Source organism: Eucalyptus grandis, chromosome 2 (assembly GCF_016545825.1).
Source record: "Eucalyptus grandis isolate ANBG69807.140 chromosome 2, ASM1654582v1, whole genome shotgun sequence".
Classification (NCBI taxonomy): Eukaryota; Viridiplantae; Streptophyta; class Magnoliopsida; order Myrtales; family Myrtaceae; genus Eucalyptus; species Eucalyptus grandis.
In genome coordinates this window covers 10862101-10880906 of record NC_052613.1, presented here as the reverse complement: position 1 = coordinate 10880906, position 18806 = coordinate 10862101, and the positions used below count along the sequence as shown (strand labels likewise).

General features: G+C 42.1%; 2 protein-coding genes and 1 non-coding gene across 4 annotated transcripts; 2 read left to right on the top strand and 1 right to left on the bottom strand.

The window, feature by feature from the left end:
- Positions 1–4769: 4769 nt before the first annotated feature.
- On the bottom strand, positions 4770–10152 carry LOC104438287 (kinesin-like protein KIN-13B). 2 transcript variants are annotated; one of them, XM_010051397.3, is made up of 13 exons: positions 9775–10152; positions 9471–9656; positions 8107–8292; positions 7773–7880; positions 7515–7592; positions 7346–7427; positions 7006–7165; positions 6634–6936; positions 6007–6225; positions 5671–5933; positions 5432–5604; positions 5280–5345; positions 4770–5195 (listed from the first exon to the last, which is right to left on the bottom strand). In XM_010051397.3, the coding sequence occupies exons 1-13, from the start codon at positions 9898–9900 to the stop codon at positions 5019–5021; spliced, it is 2127 nt and encodes a 708-aa protein (XP_010049699.2). In that variant the 5' UTR covers positions 9901–10152; the 3' UTR covers positions 4770–5018. The 2 variants fall into 2 exon arrangements, with proteins under 2 accessions (XP_010049699.2, XP_010049698.2); XM_010051396.3 differs by having other exon boundaries at positions 5432–5933; positions 9775–10151.
- Positions 10153–13155: 3003 nt separating this feature from the next.
- TRNAL-AAG lies at positions 13156–13236 on the top strand. The gene has a single exon. It is a non-coding gene; the product is annotated as a tRNA-Leu (tRNA).
- A 151-nt stretch (positions 13237–13387) lies between these two features.
- Positions 13388–16810, top strand: LOC104438288. The gene is made up of 6 exons (XM_010051398.3): positions 13388–13557; positions 13642–13711; positions 13837–13942; positions 14764–14862; positions 14948–15082; positions 15325–16810. Exons 1-6 carry the CDS (start codon positions 13422–13424, stop codon positions 16492–16494), a joined length of 1716 nt encoding a protein of 571 aa, XP_010049700.2. The 5' UTR covers positions 13388–13421; the 3' UTR covers positions 16495–16810.
- The last annotated feature ends 1996 nt before the right edge of the window (positions 16811–18806 follow it).

The following is an 18806-nucleotide window of genomic DNA, read 5'->3' as shown; positions in this document are numbered from 1 at the left end:
GGGAGGAGATAACGGTGGCTCGGATCTGGACGGCTCCGATTTTGTCGCGACGCGGCATGGGACCCACGTGGCCCGGGACCCACCTTTCCCATCAACGCCCATCGTCACGGTCCGACGCTCAGATATTTTCGCGTCCGGAAAAAGCTTCCCCACGCGCAGTTTCCCACGTTGGGAAGAGAGACATTCTCCAAACGCCACCAATGTCAGGAGCCATTAGCCCAATTTGGCAAACCCAACCTTCGGTATAACCAATAATTCACCATTTTCATGAACAGTCCTGCTCGAAGAAAAGGCAACATTGCCATCACTTTTTTCCTCTCCCAAAGCTTGCTCTATCTAGTCCAATTAGTTTCATGCCAATTCGTGCCAACCCAAATTAGTGATAGGAGTTATCACCATAATAGATGGATACGAGAAAATTATTTCATATCAAATGTCCCGATGCCTTGGAATATATTACCCTACAGTCTCTTCCATCTCCCTACCAAAACATGTTAGGGAAACTACAACATCGGGCGATGATAGGCTGCTGAGCCAACCTATGAGAGCAACATTGCTGTCAATTTTTCTCTTCAAAAACTCAATCCGTTCGGTTAGTTTCATGCCGGCCGGATCGGTAACTTGGGTTATCGCGATGATGGACGGATACTAAGAAAAGCTATTCTATATCGAATCGTCCCGATGCCTTGAAATGTATTGCCCCAAAGTCCCTTTTGTCCCCCAACCAAAACATGCTAGGGAAACTACAGCATTGTGGGGAAAGTACGGCATTGGGCAATGATAGGCTGCTTGAGCCAACCTATGAGAGCATTCATTGCCATATGGAGTAAAGAGAGAATGCGACTTTTGACGTGTCGCCAGGATCGAGGGGCTTGGCACTACGCTAAGTTTGGGGTCATGGGGCTAATTAAAATATTTGGAGGGGGAGAAGATATTTTCTAGAGGTTAAGCTTTGTTTATTGCAAGTGCAACCCTCAATTTCTAAATTAGCGGAGGAAAAGGGGTGAGGACAAAGGAGGGGGCCATCAATGTTGCAGCAGCTTTTCCTGAAGTGTTCTTACAGGACATCCTTAGGTATACTTAACACATTCACATTGGTTCTTGGGAAAACGTTTTGACAAAAAGCACACATGGATGGGTTTGTCCTACGTTAATGTTGAACACCCATTATTCCATTTGACAATGAAAGGCGAAAAAGAATAGAGAAGGGTGCCAAGGAGCAAGAATGTGATTCGTGCTCGTTTCGAGAGTTGCTAGGATTTTTGAGAGAATATGGCGTTCATTTGATAAGAAAAAAAAAATGAGTATAAAAAATGATTGAGTGCCCAAAGCTGAAGTGACTGCTTTCAAAGTGGCAGGAAGAAATGCAACGATTGGAGTGGGGAGGGCTGGAGCCGAAAAAGGAGGATTCCTCATTTGTTTCACCCAATGAGAACTATGCACGAAAATTTTATTTTATACGGCGCTTAAGTGATTTAAAAGAGAATCACTTGCCATATCTCTTTTTTTATTACCCTTTTTTTTTCTGTGTATCTATAAGGCCAAACCCATTTAATTTCTCTAAAGCATTGCTTTTACTGAACTTTTCGAGGAATCCTTCATAAGTGGTTGTGAATTAATCGATTTGTTGACGCCAATTTGAACTCTAGATCCACTAGTCAATTGTTTTCGAAAGCAAATTTAAAAGCATTATAACGATCAGGCTCAATGATGATTGCATGTTTTGATATACGTTAAAACAACCTAAAAATGAAAACAAAACAAAAAACCAAGACGAAAATTCATTTTATTTGAGAAAATGAGGATGGAAGGACATATAAAAATGGGGGACGCGTATGGGGCACGCGCCTGTGAAGAGCGTGGGGTTGGGGGTAGGGGTGAGGAAGTACAGGAAGATTTAGATTATATTTTTGGAAGGAGAGACGCAAGTAGGAACCAATCAGATAACGCGAAAGAGCGGGCCGAACAGTGGCCAAAAGATTTGGGTTGACATGTAAAACCAGATTTGCTTTCGAGGACCATACCGACGTGTCGACGCGCCCAGACGCCACGTGGTAGTCCATTTGCATTGGATATTGATCCTTCCATAGCCCTGTTTTATTTTATTTCTTCCCTCATATTATTAGATTTGGTGTAGGTACACAACAATTCATAAATCCTTAGTGTAACGGACCACACTACCAAAAGGGCTGGGCATACCAGATACGTGATTTTGTGGAATCTTAATCAACTATTTTAAAAGTATAAGCCGTCAGATAAATATGTAATTTATTATTTAAATATTTCAATACTCTTCTTAACATTTAGTTTAGTCTTCTTTTTTTTTTTTGCTTAATACTAAACATGGAAATTCAATTAGGAAGGCAAATAGGATTTGAAAAGAGTCGAACTTGGGATCTTCACTAATGATACCATGAGAGATTCTAAGATGAATATGTGGTCTATTTTTTATATATTATGACAGGATATTCATGCATGAGCTATCGTGCTCGAAATTGACATGCTCGATTTAGCTCAGAAAGATGTGAATGTGTGAAAAAGGAAGCATATAATATAAGGACGAAGGGTCACTTGGTTTGTTTGAATATTTCAACAGTCATATTTTGGAATAGATAGTATATTGAAATTGGAACTCACTTAGGAAGTTCAAAATCGACTATTTTAACTAGAATGATGAGAAAGAACTACTATAGTGATAAAATCATATGTCCAATAATTTTTTTCTATAGTGATAAAATCATATATCCAATAATTTTTCTTTACATTTTCGTTAGTTATATAAATTGAATAATTTATGTATAAGTTTGTAATATATTATCGGTTTAACGCTATAAAAAAAATCGAATTACTTGTTGATTTTTTTTCTCTTCTTCCGAATTGCAAAGTCAAGTCAAGCCCTCGGCCCCGCCCTCAAACGACTTCTCTCTGCGTTCATACTGTCGTCAGTCTATTGGGCAATCGAAAAGGTCCACTTGCACTTTTCTAATTAAGTTCAACAGTGCAATGCTGCTGATGCCATCGTGCGCATCATCCAAAAGGTCCACACACAACTTTTGCCGTGCTAGAAAAGAAGAAATAACCAAAAAGGGTCTTGCACTCTCATCACAAAAGTTCAAGTATTTCCTCGCGACACGTGTCCTGACCCTATTAGCGCCTCATTCATTTCTTGCTGACGAGCCCAGCAGTGCAAGTGTCCTCATCATGCGCCCTGGAGAGAAGGCGGTGCTCCTATTGGCAACTTCAACAAGATAGTGAGATTTGAATCTCAAATTAAATTTGGTATGGTTGGGACAGCCAATGAGATGGCTCGTGCAGGATCTGGCATTAGATCCTGACCCTCTGTTCTTGTCTCTTTCTCACCAATCTAGAAAAATTTGGGAGGCAGTGGATCTTGGCCTTTTGATTGGTTGATTTAGCTAATTAAATTATTGGAAATTCTATCTGGGTCTAGAGTTTGATGAACAACTCCCAGGCAAAATCTCCAAAGTTTTATTTAGATATGGATGGTTTGACCAATCATCTCTTGTTATTCAGCCTGCTCGCCTAATCTGATTGGTCAGTCTCGCAAAGTTGAACAGTCACAATCACTGTCAAAGGTTAACCGACTTCAATTAGAGAGAGAGAGAGAGAGAGAGAGTTTACTTCTGATCTTGATCCCAAGCACCCCTTTGGCGAGGGCAACCGTGATGGGACAGAGATGGGTGGTGTCTTTCAAAATTGATGAATGTGGATGCTCATAAAAGACAAAGGAAAGGTCAAGTGCTGATGGAAAAAAAAAAAGGGAACCGAATTTGTGAAGGGGAAAATAGGATTTGAAAGATACATTAAACTCGAAGATTCTTGGGTTCCTTAATCGGGAAGATTTTCCAATCTAATCAGGGAAGATTGTGTTCTGTTTTTATTCTTATCACCCATGCCGACTCAAAAGAGTCTATGTGCACGAATGCCTAACGTCCCCGAAACTTTGACAATCTGCTCTTTCGGGGATGGGATTATCTTTTGTATTTGGAAAATTTGGGATTAGTGTGTCGGATGTTGTCGCAAGTTGAAGGGAACGTCGAACAGCTTCGAGTAAAAGTTTTAGCATTAAGTCCCTTCAGAGTGGTTGAGTCCCCGATCTGTACGGTAGGTGAGTCCAACGAGAATCGAGAGAGTGCTCTTGCTTTATTTATGGGGAGTTTGATAGAAACTTGTCCTCTTAATACCACAAACCACCTGTGAGATACACATGAAATACGTGCAAATCATCATTCGGACTATTCGATTATTCACATGGCTAGAATTGAAAAGGGGATTGGCGAGTTCACTTACAATTCTCAATTACACTTTCCCAACCCAACAAAAAATTCATACAAGTAGGAGTTGCCTCCATGCTTCCTTCTAAAGCATTTTAGAACTTTGGTATCAGAAACCGTCTTCTGTCCATATGCCGCCACAAATGCATGCAAGTGGCCTTCTTATTGAGGCATCATTTCGGGAAGCACACGCACTTTGGTTCACCTAACTTACAAATTGGGTAAGTCCCGCCAGCTTTGACGTGAGACAGGCCAACTTTAATAGCTCGAAATTAGCAATTTCCACTTCAGATGACACCAAACTTTATCACGCCGTAATTGTAATCTGAATACGATTCGAGCTGAACTTCCACTAGCCTCGTCGTGCAAGTGTCATTTCCCCATATTTTCCAGTTGTGACTGGTTGGGACAAATATCCGCAAGTTCAGTCGTATAAAAAGAGACGAGCTTCAGCCCATTCGAATGACATTGTCATGCCCACAAAGAAATCACTCACATACTCATCCATATATCTCATTTTCATAGCAACTCAAAGGCACATAATTTACAGAACAGGCAATCAAGCTCCGCGTAACTCGCAAGTTGTGACGCGATTAAGTTACTAAAAGCACCACAAAGAAGCAGAAGACAAAACTGCATACCGACCTCGGGCGATGCACCCGACTTGCAACTAATAAACACCTGGGAAAACCAGGACAACTAGCTGTCCTAATTCCAGCGAGCTTACACGCCTGAAGATACCAAAACTCCACGTTCATTTAGACGTTTCTGAAATTGGGCCAGCCGCGTCTGCAATTGCAGAATCCCTGCGGCCTTTTCCGAAAGAATGCAACTTAGCTTAGATATGTATTCATCCACAGGATTTCCTAGTTGATCGGCTTGTACCAGCAAGTTCATCTCCTGCAATAGAGCTTCGATGATAACAAATCTACATGCAGAGAGAACGAAAAGGAAGAGATGAATAAATATTGCGTATGGACTAACCTCTCTAACAATCTCTATTGTCTGCTCCACTTGCCGCCGATGAGCTGTCACCAGATCTTCCTCTTCCTGATATAAAATACAGCAACACTCCCACTCAGTAATCGAGCGATGAATACAGTAAAATTGAAAATGAATGGCTTCTATGAAATCACCTTCAGCAATGCGTTTAGATCATTTTCCAAGTGAAGGTTGGTTGTATCAAATTCTTGCAGTTCCCTTCCTTCAAGCTGAATTTCTGCTCTGTGTTTATCTTCAATATCCGAAATTTGAGATGTCTCTATCTTGTTGATAGACATCCTTGATGGTTTCTCCAGAACACTGTGGTCTGCGGAATAATCAGAATCTTTCGAAACTGGGTCCTGCAGAAATCCTTTCTGTTGTTTATATGCACCTGAATACAGTGATTCTGCCAAGTTTCCATCACACCATCCGCCATCTGTACAGTCCACATTGATGGGTGGAGAGGCTTCACGGTTTGCCCGTTTGGGCCGAAGAAAATTCTTCTTTTCATTGGCAGTTTCATCCATGTTATTCTCAAAATTTGACTCGGCCATTGAAAGTGAACTAAGGGGGAAAGTAGTTGAGTCTCTAATGTTCAAAGATGAAGACATCAGATCCTTTTTGGAACTGTTTCCTTTAGATAGACTCTTCACCCTGGAAAATTCATAAGAGTCAGATAATTCAAGAGACATTTTCCAAAATCTGTTCTTAAATGTCATTCAAGTACCTGTCAGCATATCTCAGAGTATTAAGAGTGTGTTCACATGATCCAGAGCCAGGTGAAATACATGATATCATAACTGTTCGTGAATCACCAACAAATGAATCTCTAAGAACTTCAGTCAGCTTACTCCCTCTAAATGGTATGTGACCCTGGTCATTATCAAGAGCTCTGATGCATTCTTTCAGGGCGAGTAAGCTTTTGTTGATCTCAGCACCCTCCATTCTGCACAAAAGTATCAAAGACAAATTATAATTCAGTTTTTTTACTTTGTTTTTATGATAAAGTTTTAATCAGTACAGCATGCTAGCTTTCTCCTCCATATTTCAACCAAGAGAAGAATAGCACATCTTTGTAGCACAGAGCTTCAAAAAAAAAAAAATCCTGGACTTGAATTTGGAAATAAATCATATAACTAGAAAGGAAACGTGGATGGTTAATGCCACATCCAACTGCAGGTTCTTTCATTTTGTTTGTTCATTAACATGCTGAAATCAGATTCAATCTCATGACTCTTTTTTCTCAATGTATGTTGTGGCATGGAGCTGGGAAAACAGAATGATTGCACGAAAGGACTGTAAACATATCTTCTCTCGATTGTTAAGTCACCAAATAAATCCAAGCAAAACACACCTTGTCTGTTTGTCATTGTCGGTAGTATCTGCACCGCGTTCACTACCTGCAAGGTCTATAAAAGAAAGCTTTCCAATGAGGCGTGCAGGCTTTGAGTCCTTGCCATCAACCGATCTTTTAATAGCAAGCTGAAGTATTGCATGTGACCGAGAGGACTCCTCATTTGCCCCAGTTGTGCCAGTACTTCTGGTGGCATTCCCTAACTCAATGAGCTCTCTGATTGTCTCAACATTCGACACTTTGTATTCTTGCAAACCAACAATGCACACTTGCTGTTTCCCATCCTCCCTCATGCAGAGTTTTCTGCAGAAGATAATTTCTAATTAGCTTAACTTATGTCTCATTAAACTACAACAAAATGAAAGAGCATACCTCCGGTCATTGAGAAGGTCAAAAAGCTTCCCCCCATAGATCTCGAAGAAACTGACAAATAATTGAAAACCTTGGTTTTGGTATGTATGATGCATCAGCCGCAATATATCTTGAGATGCTTTAAGGGGCAGTGGTTGCATGGTATATGTTTTTCCACTTCCTAAAACAAATAGGATCAAGTTAATCTCATCAACGGTAATAAACAGGACAAGAAGCAATTGACAAGCCTGAAAGTCCAAAGAATGAAAGAAAGAAAACAACTGGGAACAATCACTATAATGTTTAAGCTTTCAAATGGTCATAAACAGTTCAGCCAATTCAGAAGAGCAAAAGAACTTGCCTGTCTGCCCATATGCAAAGCATGTAGCCTTTGTTCGGTTAAAAATCAAAGGAACTATTGGCTGCACAGTTTCAGAGTACACCTACAGGGACATGAAATGGACACAGAAAAATTAGGGGCCTATTCTGCAACCTCTATATATGAAGTCTTGCAACATAGATACACTCACTTCATCATTAGAAACACTCTCATTTAGCACGGCGTCAAAGACAAATTCATGTTTCTCCACATATTCTGTCAAGTCAACCTGCACAAAGATAAGTGTGCTAAAATTAAAATATAATCAGCTCCTCAACTGCATAAGAGACCATATACTGCATTTCTGCCATGGGTAGAGGGTTTGAGCTAACTGCTTGACAATCCAAAGTACAAAAAGAAAAAAGGTACTGAGAAGAAGCTTTAACCAATACAATGAGCTGAAACTTACCTTAAGTTTAGTTTCATGAACTGTGAGAAAACTCGAATTTGGTTCTATTGTAATAATATCTTGCTCTTTCTTTGCTATTTCTTTTCTATTAAGTGGCCTCTTGCGTACCTGCACGCAAAGAATAATGATTGCATGTTGAAGCAGTTAAATTATAGGGAAAAATAAGTTTCAAGCTTCATCTTATATTTAAGTCATATAATTAGATGAAAGGTTCCAAATCTCTCTTTGCATCTATGCTATATGCATATGAAGACTTGGGAAACAAAATAAAACATATCAAGGCACTAGATTGATATTGTGTAATACAATTCCAGATAGTATCAATAAGGCATACCACAACTTTGATCTTGGCAACATTATTGACCCTTTCTTTATCTGCTATGGAGCTCCTGAGGAGGTTGTTCTCGGGAAGAATATGGTCGTTCAGTTTGTCAGAAGAAACATAAGGCTCAGAGACAAAACTTCCGCCACGAACAGGTTGATGAAGTGAGGAGTACTCATCATATTGGTTGGAGGAGACCTAACAGTCAGACACATGGAAAAGACAGTGAAACATCTGTGTGATAGTGTCATCCAAACTAACACAAATTCGCCAAAAAAGATCAACATTCAAGAAATGTAGAGGTCAAAAATGGCAAGTGGAAGTATTGTGTTGAGCATGAAGCACAACAGAGCAAAATTGAAACTTGAGTTGGTAGACAATCATAATCCTGAACCAACATCAGAATTTTCTCATTTGGCTCACCTCCTGAAGGTAAGATAATAGATGCTTCACATTGTCAAAAAGGAGATGACATGAAATGGAAGAGATCAAAATTTATGGGGCTATAGCCTCACATCAATTTCTCCTATAGCCTCATAATATGATTAAACCCCATTAAAAAAAAAAAAAAAAATCTATGAAAGAAATCTCTTCTTCCACTGTGTTTTCCTCCCAACATAAAAAAGATATCCCAGCTGTTAAAAAAAACGGAAGGAATACAAATCTTGAACGACAATTCTCCAATCTCAAAGAATGTGGTCCACCAAGGAGATTAACCATTATTAAAGCTGCATTTACGTGGTCCCTCATTCTGTCCAAACAATTTCCTCACTGGATTTCACGTAATGAGGAGGATGAAGGACAACCTAAACATAAAAGAGGAAGCATGCAGCAAAGACCACACATCCATGGAGCAAAAAAAAAAAAAAAAAAAAAAAAAGAGTCCTCCTGCTGCGATGTACACATCGTTTTCTTGTGAGAATGTAGTGGGTACAGAACGAAATACTCCTATGAAGCCTTCAGACATTGACTAGTAACTCTCATGTCAATAATTACAGTCAATAAATAATTCCCGACATCCCCCAGAAAGCCTATTATAGACTACCGCGACAGTAACATCATCTACAGATTCCCCCATATAAACAAGAAAAACAAGTACGACCCAAAACTCAACCGCAGGTTCTAATTCGCGTCGCGATGTGTGGTCCTGCATAAAAAGAACTCGCTACACTACCAGCACACGATCGATATCCCCATAAGATTGCTTTATCTGCACTGTTTCACTCTCCAGAACAGCTCATCGAGAAACATATGTAACCGCCCGCGGCCAATTATACATGCAATCCCGCGATCCGATCACTAGAGACTGACGCCGAAGAAACTGAAAAAGGACGCGGACGTCGGGCGGTCCCCCTGAACAAGAAGGCGCGCGTCACCTGAGGCAACAGCTCGGTATCGAAGGAATGGAGATCCAGCAATCCGGAGCCGAACAGACCGTGGGACGCCTGATCATCCTCGTTCCTTCGCAAGCTCGAGGACCTCGAGTACAGCGGGGGCGTCCCGGGGTTCGACGACAGCAGGCTCCTGCTCGACCTCGAGCCGCGAGCCCCGACTCCAAAGTCCTGCACCACCAGAGAGAGCTCCTCGCCGTCACGACGGAGAGCGAGACGAAGAGACGTCGCCGGAGAGCCGACAATGCGCGCGCGCGCGCGCGAGAGAGAGGGAGGAAGGAAACGAGACCTGGCTGAGATTGGCGGACTGGAGCCACTTGCCGTGGAGGGAGGCGTCGATGAAGTTGTCGGAGTACTGGCGGTGGTGGTGCGCCGTCGAGCCGGACCGCGACACCTGCCTGCCGACGGCGTTCATCTCCGGCCGCGCCGTCGATCGGAGCACACGCTGCGATCTCCCTCTCGCCGCGAAAACCCGCCGGCCGTCGGCGGAAGGAGAGGCGGAGGAGCAGCTCGGAAAGGAAGAAAGCTCGTGAAAGATAGAGAGAGAGAGAGAGAGATAGAAGGGAAGTGGTGGTTGTCGCAGTCTTGCACGAGAAGAGAGAGAGAGACTTATGAACTGATTTTGAAACGGAACGCCCGGGGGGAGAGATTCGCTGTAATCTGAACTTGAACTATCGTCTCGGCTTCTCTCGTGTGTATTAAGTTATTAACAATCTACGCGCCATCGAGAATTCGAGCCCTCTTTGTCCGGTTTGAATTCCGGGCCTATCGCCGGACTGCCAGCTCGACCGGGGTCGCCCCCACGGACTTTGGCGGTCTAGACTTACTGCGTCGTTGAGACGTGTGATGCTATTGAGCCTGAAAAATATATAATGTCATGTTATCGAGTACGTTCTTATTCAAAGAAAATGTCGAGGGCTACTAGTAAGTCAATTCGACATTGTATGATCCCAGTTAGGGCTCGTGGATTGATCGCTTGAGACCAGATGCCAAACTTGCTCGAACATGATTTTCCAATGGGCCTAAGTTCGACTTGGTACGAAATTCGGTTCCGATCTTGATAATATGAGAAAATAGTAGAATGATGTTCATATGTGTGTGTACCTATATAGGGAATCTTACATGCGTGACCCACTTTGATTTTGCTTAGGTTGGCAAGCTGTTCTATGAAGTATCTTCAGGTCCAAGCTCAATTCAAAATATCCCCTCCAGGCTCCAATCCACTCACGTTCTAATTGTATAATATATTAAATAGGTGACGTGGCTTCTCGAGGAATCCGTCATGATTTTTCCCCCTCTTTTTGGTTCATGCGCATGTAAATATGACAAGATATAAACCTTCGAGTAACATCAATGACTTACGGCAAAGGTACCTTAATTCCTAGTACATATTATGGTTCCCATCATGGGAAGATGTTGTTGTCCGTTGCTTTTATGAATGCGTGAATTGCAAATGTAGAATTATGAGAAATCAAAAATTGATTGAACCGATAGATAAGTATTGAAATCTAGATTATTGAAAAATTGAATTCATTAAGCAATTCGACATATTATAGATTCGCCAATAGATATGTATTATTTAGACTTTCAATCGAATCATAAAAGAATGATTGAGAACTAATCTAGCATGATATCTTTCAAATAAGATAATTACTCTGACGACGTTAACCTGATGAGCTCACGTCACATAGTTGTCTAATTTGATCCTCACATCATATGATCTTAAAAAAAAATTGAGCATTTATGTGGTTATTATTGTCTAAAACTCGAAATGCATTTGTTTCGTGAAAAATAAATAATTTAGAGAAAATTTTTCCAAAAGACAATCACTTATATTACTAGTAAAAATGAGTAAATGAAAATTATTTTTATTGTTCACGAAAATATTTAAATATAAATTATCGTTGATAGCAAAAGAAAAATTGATCAATTACTTCAAGTGATATAAGTAATTATTTAAAATTATATATTTTTACGAAATTAATGGAATTCTTATAACAATTACTTTAAAAACAAATGGATCGATTTTGGAAATTTTTAATACTTATTTTTATTTCCACAAATATATTCCAAAGATCTTTAAACAAGGTTTACTTTATTCCAAAACGGAGATCATGCGGGTGCAGCGCCGCGACCGGTGAGGGAGCGGTCATGCTTTGCCGGGTTGGTGACGGACAGAAAGTCATCAGCGCTGGCCCTCTCCGTGCCGTTCCCGGGGCCCCACTCCACTGCGTTCCGGATCTCGCCATGATGACGATCGCGACGCCGCATCGCCGTCCGTTCGGCCCGCATCCGACGGAGCCGCGACCCCCACGCTGCATAAGGGGGAAAGGGGGAGGGGCCCACTCTCCACTCCCGATTCCTGCACAACTGTCGTTCTCTTGACCCGGTCGGAGCGAAAGTTGATGGGTCAACGTACGGGAGGAGGATAAAATTTTAAAGGGGCGGCAGGTGAGGAGCTCTCCAAAATCAAAAGCTCTCGATTCCGAAGAGATGATTGCGGTCGGGGGGAAAAGCAGGACGATACAATTTCGAAATTGAATTTGCCCCCCACGAACTTTAGTCTTTGCTGGCTAAATGGATGGGAGTGGTCGGGTTTGAATCGAGTTTCCGAATTCACGAGATCACCAATGAGATAAGTATAGAATCAATTCTATATGTTCTGACTCTTGATTAATTGAGTGTTTAGTATTTCACGGATGAATTTGTAATAATGTTACTTGGTCTTTTTTTTTTTAGTACCACAATATGTCTATGGGGCAAATGATGTTGCTTCATTTAATTAGAGAAACTTGAGAAAAATCTCCTTGAATCACTTGTCTACCCCAAGTTGCTATTAGATTGCAAACCTCAAGTCGCAATCCTCGCATAATTTGGAGGAATTGGAGGGAGATTAAGAGAATCACATTTATCACGATTCCATAAAAAAGATGAAGTGCATCCTTAGCACTTGATCGTATCTTTTTTTTTAAAAGTCGAAAATTTAATTGGCTAAGTTAAAACATTGCGAACTCAATTGATTGGTGGTGGAAACATTTACAAAACTCTAGATTCTAAAAAAAAAAAAAAAAAAGAAGAAAAAAAAAAAACTAAGCTATGAAAACGCACGTGTCAATCTTCATTACAAGGAATAAAAAATCACCTTCATGCACCCCACATCTCTTTTGCAAGATCTATATTAATCTATACTCTATAAAAGCAAAACTCGAAGGTCATTTCAACTTCGAACTTTTGTCCAGAATTTTCTTGAATGCCCATTTGTTATGCTAACATGTATCATAAAATCGTACTTTTCATTTTTGGTCCATGGCTAAATCATACTTTAAATAAGCAAGATAGTTGTCAACTTCCACATAAAGCATTTCATTTTTTAAAATTCAATTTATATTTCTTATCTCTCAAAGCGACAGTCATTCAAACTCTCTTTTCAAAACTTAATACATCTTTAAATAATTATCTCTCTTTGTACATAGTTTTTTTATTTTTCACGATCAAGTGCGAGGTTTCGCTAGTCATGAGAAATTAAAAACAGAAAGAAAGCTAGCCATACCCTTTTTAACTTATCAAATCAATCGAAAATATCCCATCTCTCGTCTCCCTCCCGAGGATCTGAATCTAACTCCATAATTATTTATATAAATAAATTTGGGGCAAGGACGATTACAAGGAGGTTGAGATGGCCGAGTTGGTCTAAGGCGCCAGATTAAGGTTCTGGTCCGAAAGGGCGTGGGTTCAAATCCCACTCTCAACACAAAAAATTTTCCCCTTTTTTTTTTATTTTTATTTTTTTTTTAAAATGCCTCTCTTATGACTTCCCTCTTTTCAAAAACAGTATTTTCTCGAATTTCGCTTCTTCCCCGCGCACTCTCCATTTCATCGAAACCGAACCACTTTCCCGGAGACGGAAGAAGAAGGAGAAGAAGAAGAAAGAAGAAGATGGCGCAAGCGGCGAGGCTGAGCCTGCGGATGCAGAAGGAGCTGAAGCTCCTCCTCGCCGACCCTCCTCCCCTCGCCTCCTTCCCCTCCCTCTCCCCTTCCTCCGACCTCCCTTCCCTCTCCACCATCCTCGCCCGTAAGCACCGCCCCTCGCCCCACCCTAATTTTTGCTGGTTTTCGCCGCTGAATCACTGATGGTGTCGGGTGTCGTTCGTTCCAGAAATCGAAGGCCCCGAAGAGTCCGTGTACGCCGGCGGCGTCTTCAAGCTCAGGATCCAGATTCCCGAACGGTACGTTTTCAAGTTTTTTTTTTTTTTTTTTTTTGGGTTTTTGTTTGGTTTTGGTTGGTGAGATGAGAGAGTTGGCTTTGTTGTTGAGTTTTGATTTCGGGGGTCGTTGTTGTGGAATCTCTCAGCTACCCGTTTCAGCCGCCGAGCGTGACGTTCCAGACGCCGATTTACCACCCCAACATCGACAACGGCGGCAGGATTTGCCTCGACATCCTCAACCTCCCGCCCAAAGTGAGTCCCCTTTGGGGTTGTTTCTCATTCGAATTGCGTTGCTGCGACCTGTGTAGTTTGCGCGTTCCGTCGCGTTCGAATTAGATTTTTCCGCATTCGGCCATTGCTGGATTTAGATGGAATTGGGAGTTGCTAGGGGCTCCCGATTTGGAATCACATTTCAATTCACCTGCGGGAAAAAATTTAGATGGTGGGCATTCCCTTAGATTTCCGAAAATCACGGCTTTTTTCAAGTGATTGTGCTTGTGGGAGTTGCTTTGTAGGAAAATGCTATATCTTTTGCTGTTGGTCATAAAGGTGGATCCGGAGAGGCGCATATTCTAGTTCATGAGCCCAAATTAGCTTTTAATTTAGTGCAAATGACTATCTTTCAATCCCATTTCCTTTTCATATACAGTGAAAATGGGGCTTGTCAATTAGCACTTAAATTTAGCGCCTCATGGTATTCTTCTCGTGTCGATGTAACATGTCATTCTGTTAAATGATGGTTTTTCGCGTTGACTGCAATGTTGCATGTTGTGTTAATTTCAATAATTTGTTTGGGTATTCCCTATTTGTGGTTAGATCATTGTCTCTGACAAGGATCCGTTACAGGGTGCATGGCATTAACACACTTTTTGTACTAAAAGGCCATCTATGCTAACGGTCTTTTGCAATCTGTCATGTACCTATTCAACTGCCAATGCTGCTGCGTAGCATTGGTTGGCACAGAGTTGTGTCGTCATTGATTTGCATTGCCAATGGTTGGCATTGAGTTTGTATGAATGTGTCTGTTGCTTATTGATATCCTTATTAGTATGCTCGTATTGGTAACCAAACAGGGGGCATGGCAACCATCGCTGAACATTTCAACTGTATTAACAAGTATTGGGTTGTTACTCAGTGAGCCAAATCCGGATGATGGTCTTATGTGCGAAGCGGTGAGTAAATCTGCTAACTATGTCAGCCGGTTCACCCTATAGGATGAAGTACCTTGAAGCCTGACATATATGCCTGAATGTGCAGAGCAGGGAGTATAAGTATAACAGACAAGCTTTTGATGAGAAGGCGAGATACATGACTCAGAAATATGCCAAGGCTGGAGCTAGTGGAAGCACATGTGACAATCCATGCGCAGAACTAAATTCCAGTCCAAGCTTGGTATTGCAAATATGCAACTTGATGTCATGGTTGCACTATAAGATATGATTGTTTTTATAATGAAACCATCTTCTATCTGGGGCATTGGCTGGATTCATACTGTTTTTGCATGTTCTTTGATGTTTTATGGCTCCAAATAGAGAAAACTTCGGCATTGAGTTTGAATTTACAGCATCGTACTTAATCAAATTTCTTCTTTGTTTACCGACTTATCTTGGCACTTCATTTAATTTGTGCTGCAGATGGAAGGTGACTATAGTATGAAGGAAACTCATGATAGAGTCAATGAATTTGAAACTGTTAAAAAGAATGTAGGTGGATTCACTCGGAAACTTTCACTGATATGCTCAAGCTCAAGCCAGAGAAAAGATGGTGATGGGGATGTGAATGATAAGTGTAATCCCTCGGAGTCTGTATCTAATAATGAGAAATGTTTGGATGTTGACAAAGCAAGAGATGAGCAAGGTGTCCGAGAAGGAAGCAATTACAAAACTCCAGATGGAATGGCCCAGAACTCATCATTAGCATTACGAGAAGATGTATCCCAGGACAATCACAGCCATGACAAGGTGGCTGTGGTGCCTTGCTACCAGTCATTAAGCCCTCATTCTCTTCTTAGGACTTCAGATCCTTTTTTGGTGCAGTCTCAGAAGCATCTAGATCAATCTAGTACTTCAGAAAAGGAGATTGTGGATTGTACTTCGGAGAAATCATTTAGTGAGCAATTGCATCCGTCCACAGCTTCAGGTTTGTGCCAGTTATTCAGTGGTGTTGAAGCAGAGATGCTCAAGATGCCTCAGTCATTGCCCTCAAATGTTCTTGATAATTCATCAAAAAGTTCTACAGAAATGCCTCAAAATGGTAGGCAAACTGTAGTGGAGTCACAGAATGATTTGAGTGGCAATAAATGTGATGGCTCTGCCGGTATGAAGCGTAAGAAGCTGTGTCTTGGTGGGAGGCAGCACTCTCTCGGACTCAAGGGCTTATACCAGAAAGGAGACACAGAATTTAAGGAGAATCTTGGTCCAGCTGACAAAGTAGAGCATTCAGGACCGCTTGACCCTTCTATGAAAAGGGCAGCAGGACAGAAGTCATCCTCAGGTCCTCTGACTCAACTGCAAGAGAGTGACAAGCGCAACAGTCAGTTCTCTTGCTCTATGGCTGTCTCCAGAGATTGTTTTGACTCAAAGCTTGTGAAGCCAGACTATGGTCAAAGAATGAAGCGGTTCGATCGAGATCGAAATGTGAAATATGCCGAGGAAATTACGGAGAAGGGGCTGAAGGAGTTGCCCACACCAGATTCAGTGATAGTGTTGGATAGCGATGATAGCGAGGATGAAGGGAAATCATCATTGATGGCTAAATCAGTGTTAGCACGAAAGCGCATCACCAATGCTAAATTCAGGGCATAGCAAGCTGCCTGGTTCTTATGAAGCACAATGTCCTGTCGTTGTTTGTTGTGTTCTGATAGTAGTTTGGAAAGTTTTGACAGGCTAAGAGGCCGCTGCACTGCATAGACTTCAAAGGATTTAAGGCTTAGCACAGAAGAGGCACAAAAAGGAGAAATTATGCATAAATATGTTGGAACAGAGTCTGTAAATGCTATTTGCACCTTCTCTGTTGCTAGTTTCTAATTCAGAATAGTTCTCATCCACTGTCAGTGTCAAATTGTTGCATGCTAATCGTGGATTAACCTGATACCAAAGACAATGATATCGAAATTGGCAATCCCATAAACACTGCTCATGAAATTCTGAGACAGATATTCTATCCCATAGACACGGCCCTCCCTTGGCCTTAACAAGGGATTGTGCTTAGTTAGTCTAGAAATCACGAATCTATCCCGTAAGTATCTCAAGTTGCAGAAATTTTTTGATTTGTCCAAGGAGTGGCAAGTGGAGAACATATTTAAGTAATCAATTCACTTTATCAAGCTAACAGTGCCACTTTAAACATCTAACTCACCGGACTTCAAGGAAGATTAGGGAAGTGTTTAGGATTATATTGAGATTATCCGAACTTGGTGTTATTTTGCAACTGAAGGATGGAACCATCGTACAGGTGATGCCAAGGGTGTGACGAATCTTTTAACAACACAATCGTAGGACAATAAAAGACTAAAGCAAGACATGATTTACATGCATCTTCATAAGATACTATGACAGAGCACAAAAGCACACTGACTCATACTTTGGCTGAAGTTGTATTTATTCTAGCGGTGCAATTATTCTCAACAAGCGTTTCCATGGGTGTGAAGCAAGTTGTAGCCTTTCTACGTCTGCAAATAGCTTATACCCTCCCATACCAGCTTGATGGTTTTATGTGATGGCTTAAGGCTCGTCCGCCCATGTTAGGCCTAAAAGCCGGCTCACAAAATTAGGGCCCATGGATGAAGGAGTACATTTTATTTTTTGGAGGGACGTATATAAGGGAGGAGAGAGAGGGAGAAGACACCTTTTGACATTACGTACGTTTCTTCCTCCCTCTCTCCCTCAAAAAAGAACAGTAAGCAAAAGAGGCTACGTAGTCTTCCCTTTAAGGCGAATTGGCGTCATCGGATCGAACATGGCCAATTTCTCTTCCTCAATCTTCAGCATTGGTGTTTAATCTGTGGCTAACAAGGTACGCTCGAATCCGTGGTGTGCTTTAGGATTGGTGATACGTGATTTTCCCGGGTTTCGTCTTCCGCATTCGTTTTAGGGGTTCGATTTAGTGTCGAATCCGGTTTTTTGGGAATTAGTTAATTCCAACATTGGTATCAGAGCCCTAGTTCATGTTTTCCCGACCCTTTTAATGTTTTTTGATTGATTTTTCGCAAAGAAATACGGCCGACACGGATCGGGGCGAGAAATCCCGACACCCGAGCACTGTTCGTTCGTTTTTTCGAGTTTCTGTAAGTCGAAATCGATTTATGAATACATAGGGGGAAAAGGCTCGTCGAGACGAGTCCGGCGACATGTCGTGCGCCGCCGGGTGACGGCGCACGTGCCCACACGCGCGGCCAGAAGCCGATGCGCGTGGGCGCCACGCGCCGGTGGGCAAACTGGCACGTGCGCGACGCTGGCGGCGAACCGACGCGTGCGCCGCCAGCATGGCGTCACCCAATGGTCAAGAATCGGGCTGGGATGACGTCATCGATGACGTCGCGCCAACGCATTGGTGGGGGCGGCCACCCGGCCGGCGACCCACCTGACTGACTCGCGGACGCTTGGCACGCGCGTGCACGTGCCGGATGACGTCTGCGTGACGTCAGCCCGCACATGTGCGTGGCACGTGCGGTCGGTTCGTCGACCCGGCCCGACCGGCTCGACTAGTAACGGATTCCCAAAAACCAGATTTGACACTAAATCGAACCCCTAAAACGAATGTGGAAGACGAAGCACAGGAAAATCACGTATCACCGATCCTAAAAGCACACCACGGATTGAATGTACCTTGTTGTACAGATTAAACACCAATGCTGAAGATTGAGGAAGAGAAATTGGCTATGTTCGATCCGATAATGCCAATTCGCCTTGAAGGGAAGACTACGTAGCCTCTTTTGCTTATTGTTCTTTTTGGAGGGAGAGAGGGAGGAAGGAACGTACGTAATGTCAAAAGGTGTCTTCTCCCTCTCTCTCCTCCCTTATATACGTTCCTCCAAAAAATGAAACGTACCCCTTCATCCATGAGCCCTAATTTTGTGGGCCGGGTTTTTAGGCCCAACATGGGCGAACGAGCTTTA

Coding starts and splice junctions, on each gene's coding strand:
- LOC104438288 (XM_010051398.3), top strand. CDS start 13,422: ATGGCGCAAGCGGCGAGGCTGAGCCTGCGGATGCAGAAGGAGCTGAAG. Junction 13,558..13,641: donor CCTCTCCACCATCCTCGCCC/GTAAGCACCGCC, acceptor CGTTCGTTCCAG/AAATCGAAGGCCCCGAAGAG. Junction 13,943..14,763: donor TCCTCAACCTCCCGCCCAAA/GTGAGTCCCCTT, acceptor GTAACCAAACAG/GGGGCATGGCAACCATCGCT.
- LOC104438287 (XM_010051396.3), bottom strand. CDS start 9,900: ATGAACGCCGTCGGCAGGCAGGTGTCGCGGTCCGGCTCGACGGCGCAC. Junction 7,593..7,772: donor TTCATGAAACTAAACTTAAG/GTAAGTTTCAGC, acceptor ATCTTTGTGCAG/GTTGACTTGACAGAATATGT. Junction 5,346..5,431: donor ATCTAAACGCATTGCTGAAG/GTGATTTCATAG, acceptor ATTTTATATCAG/GAAGAGGAAGATCTGGTGAC.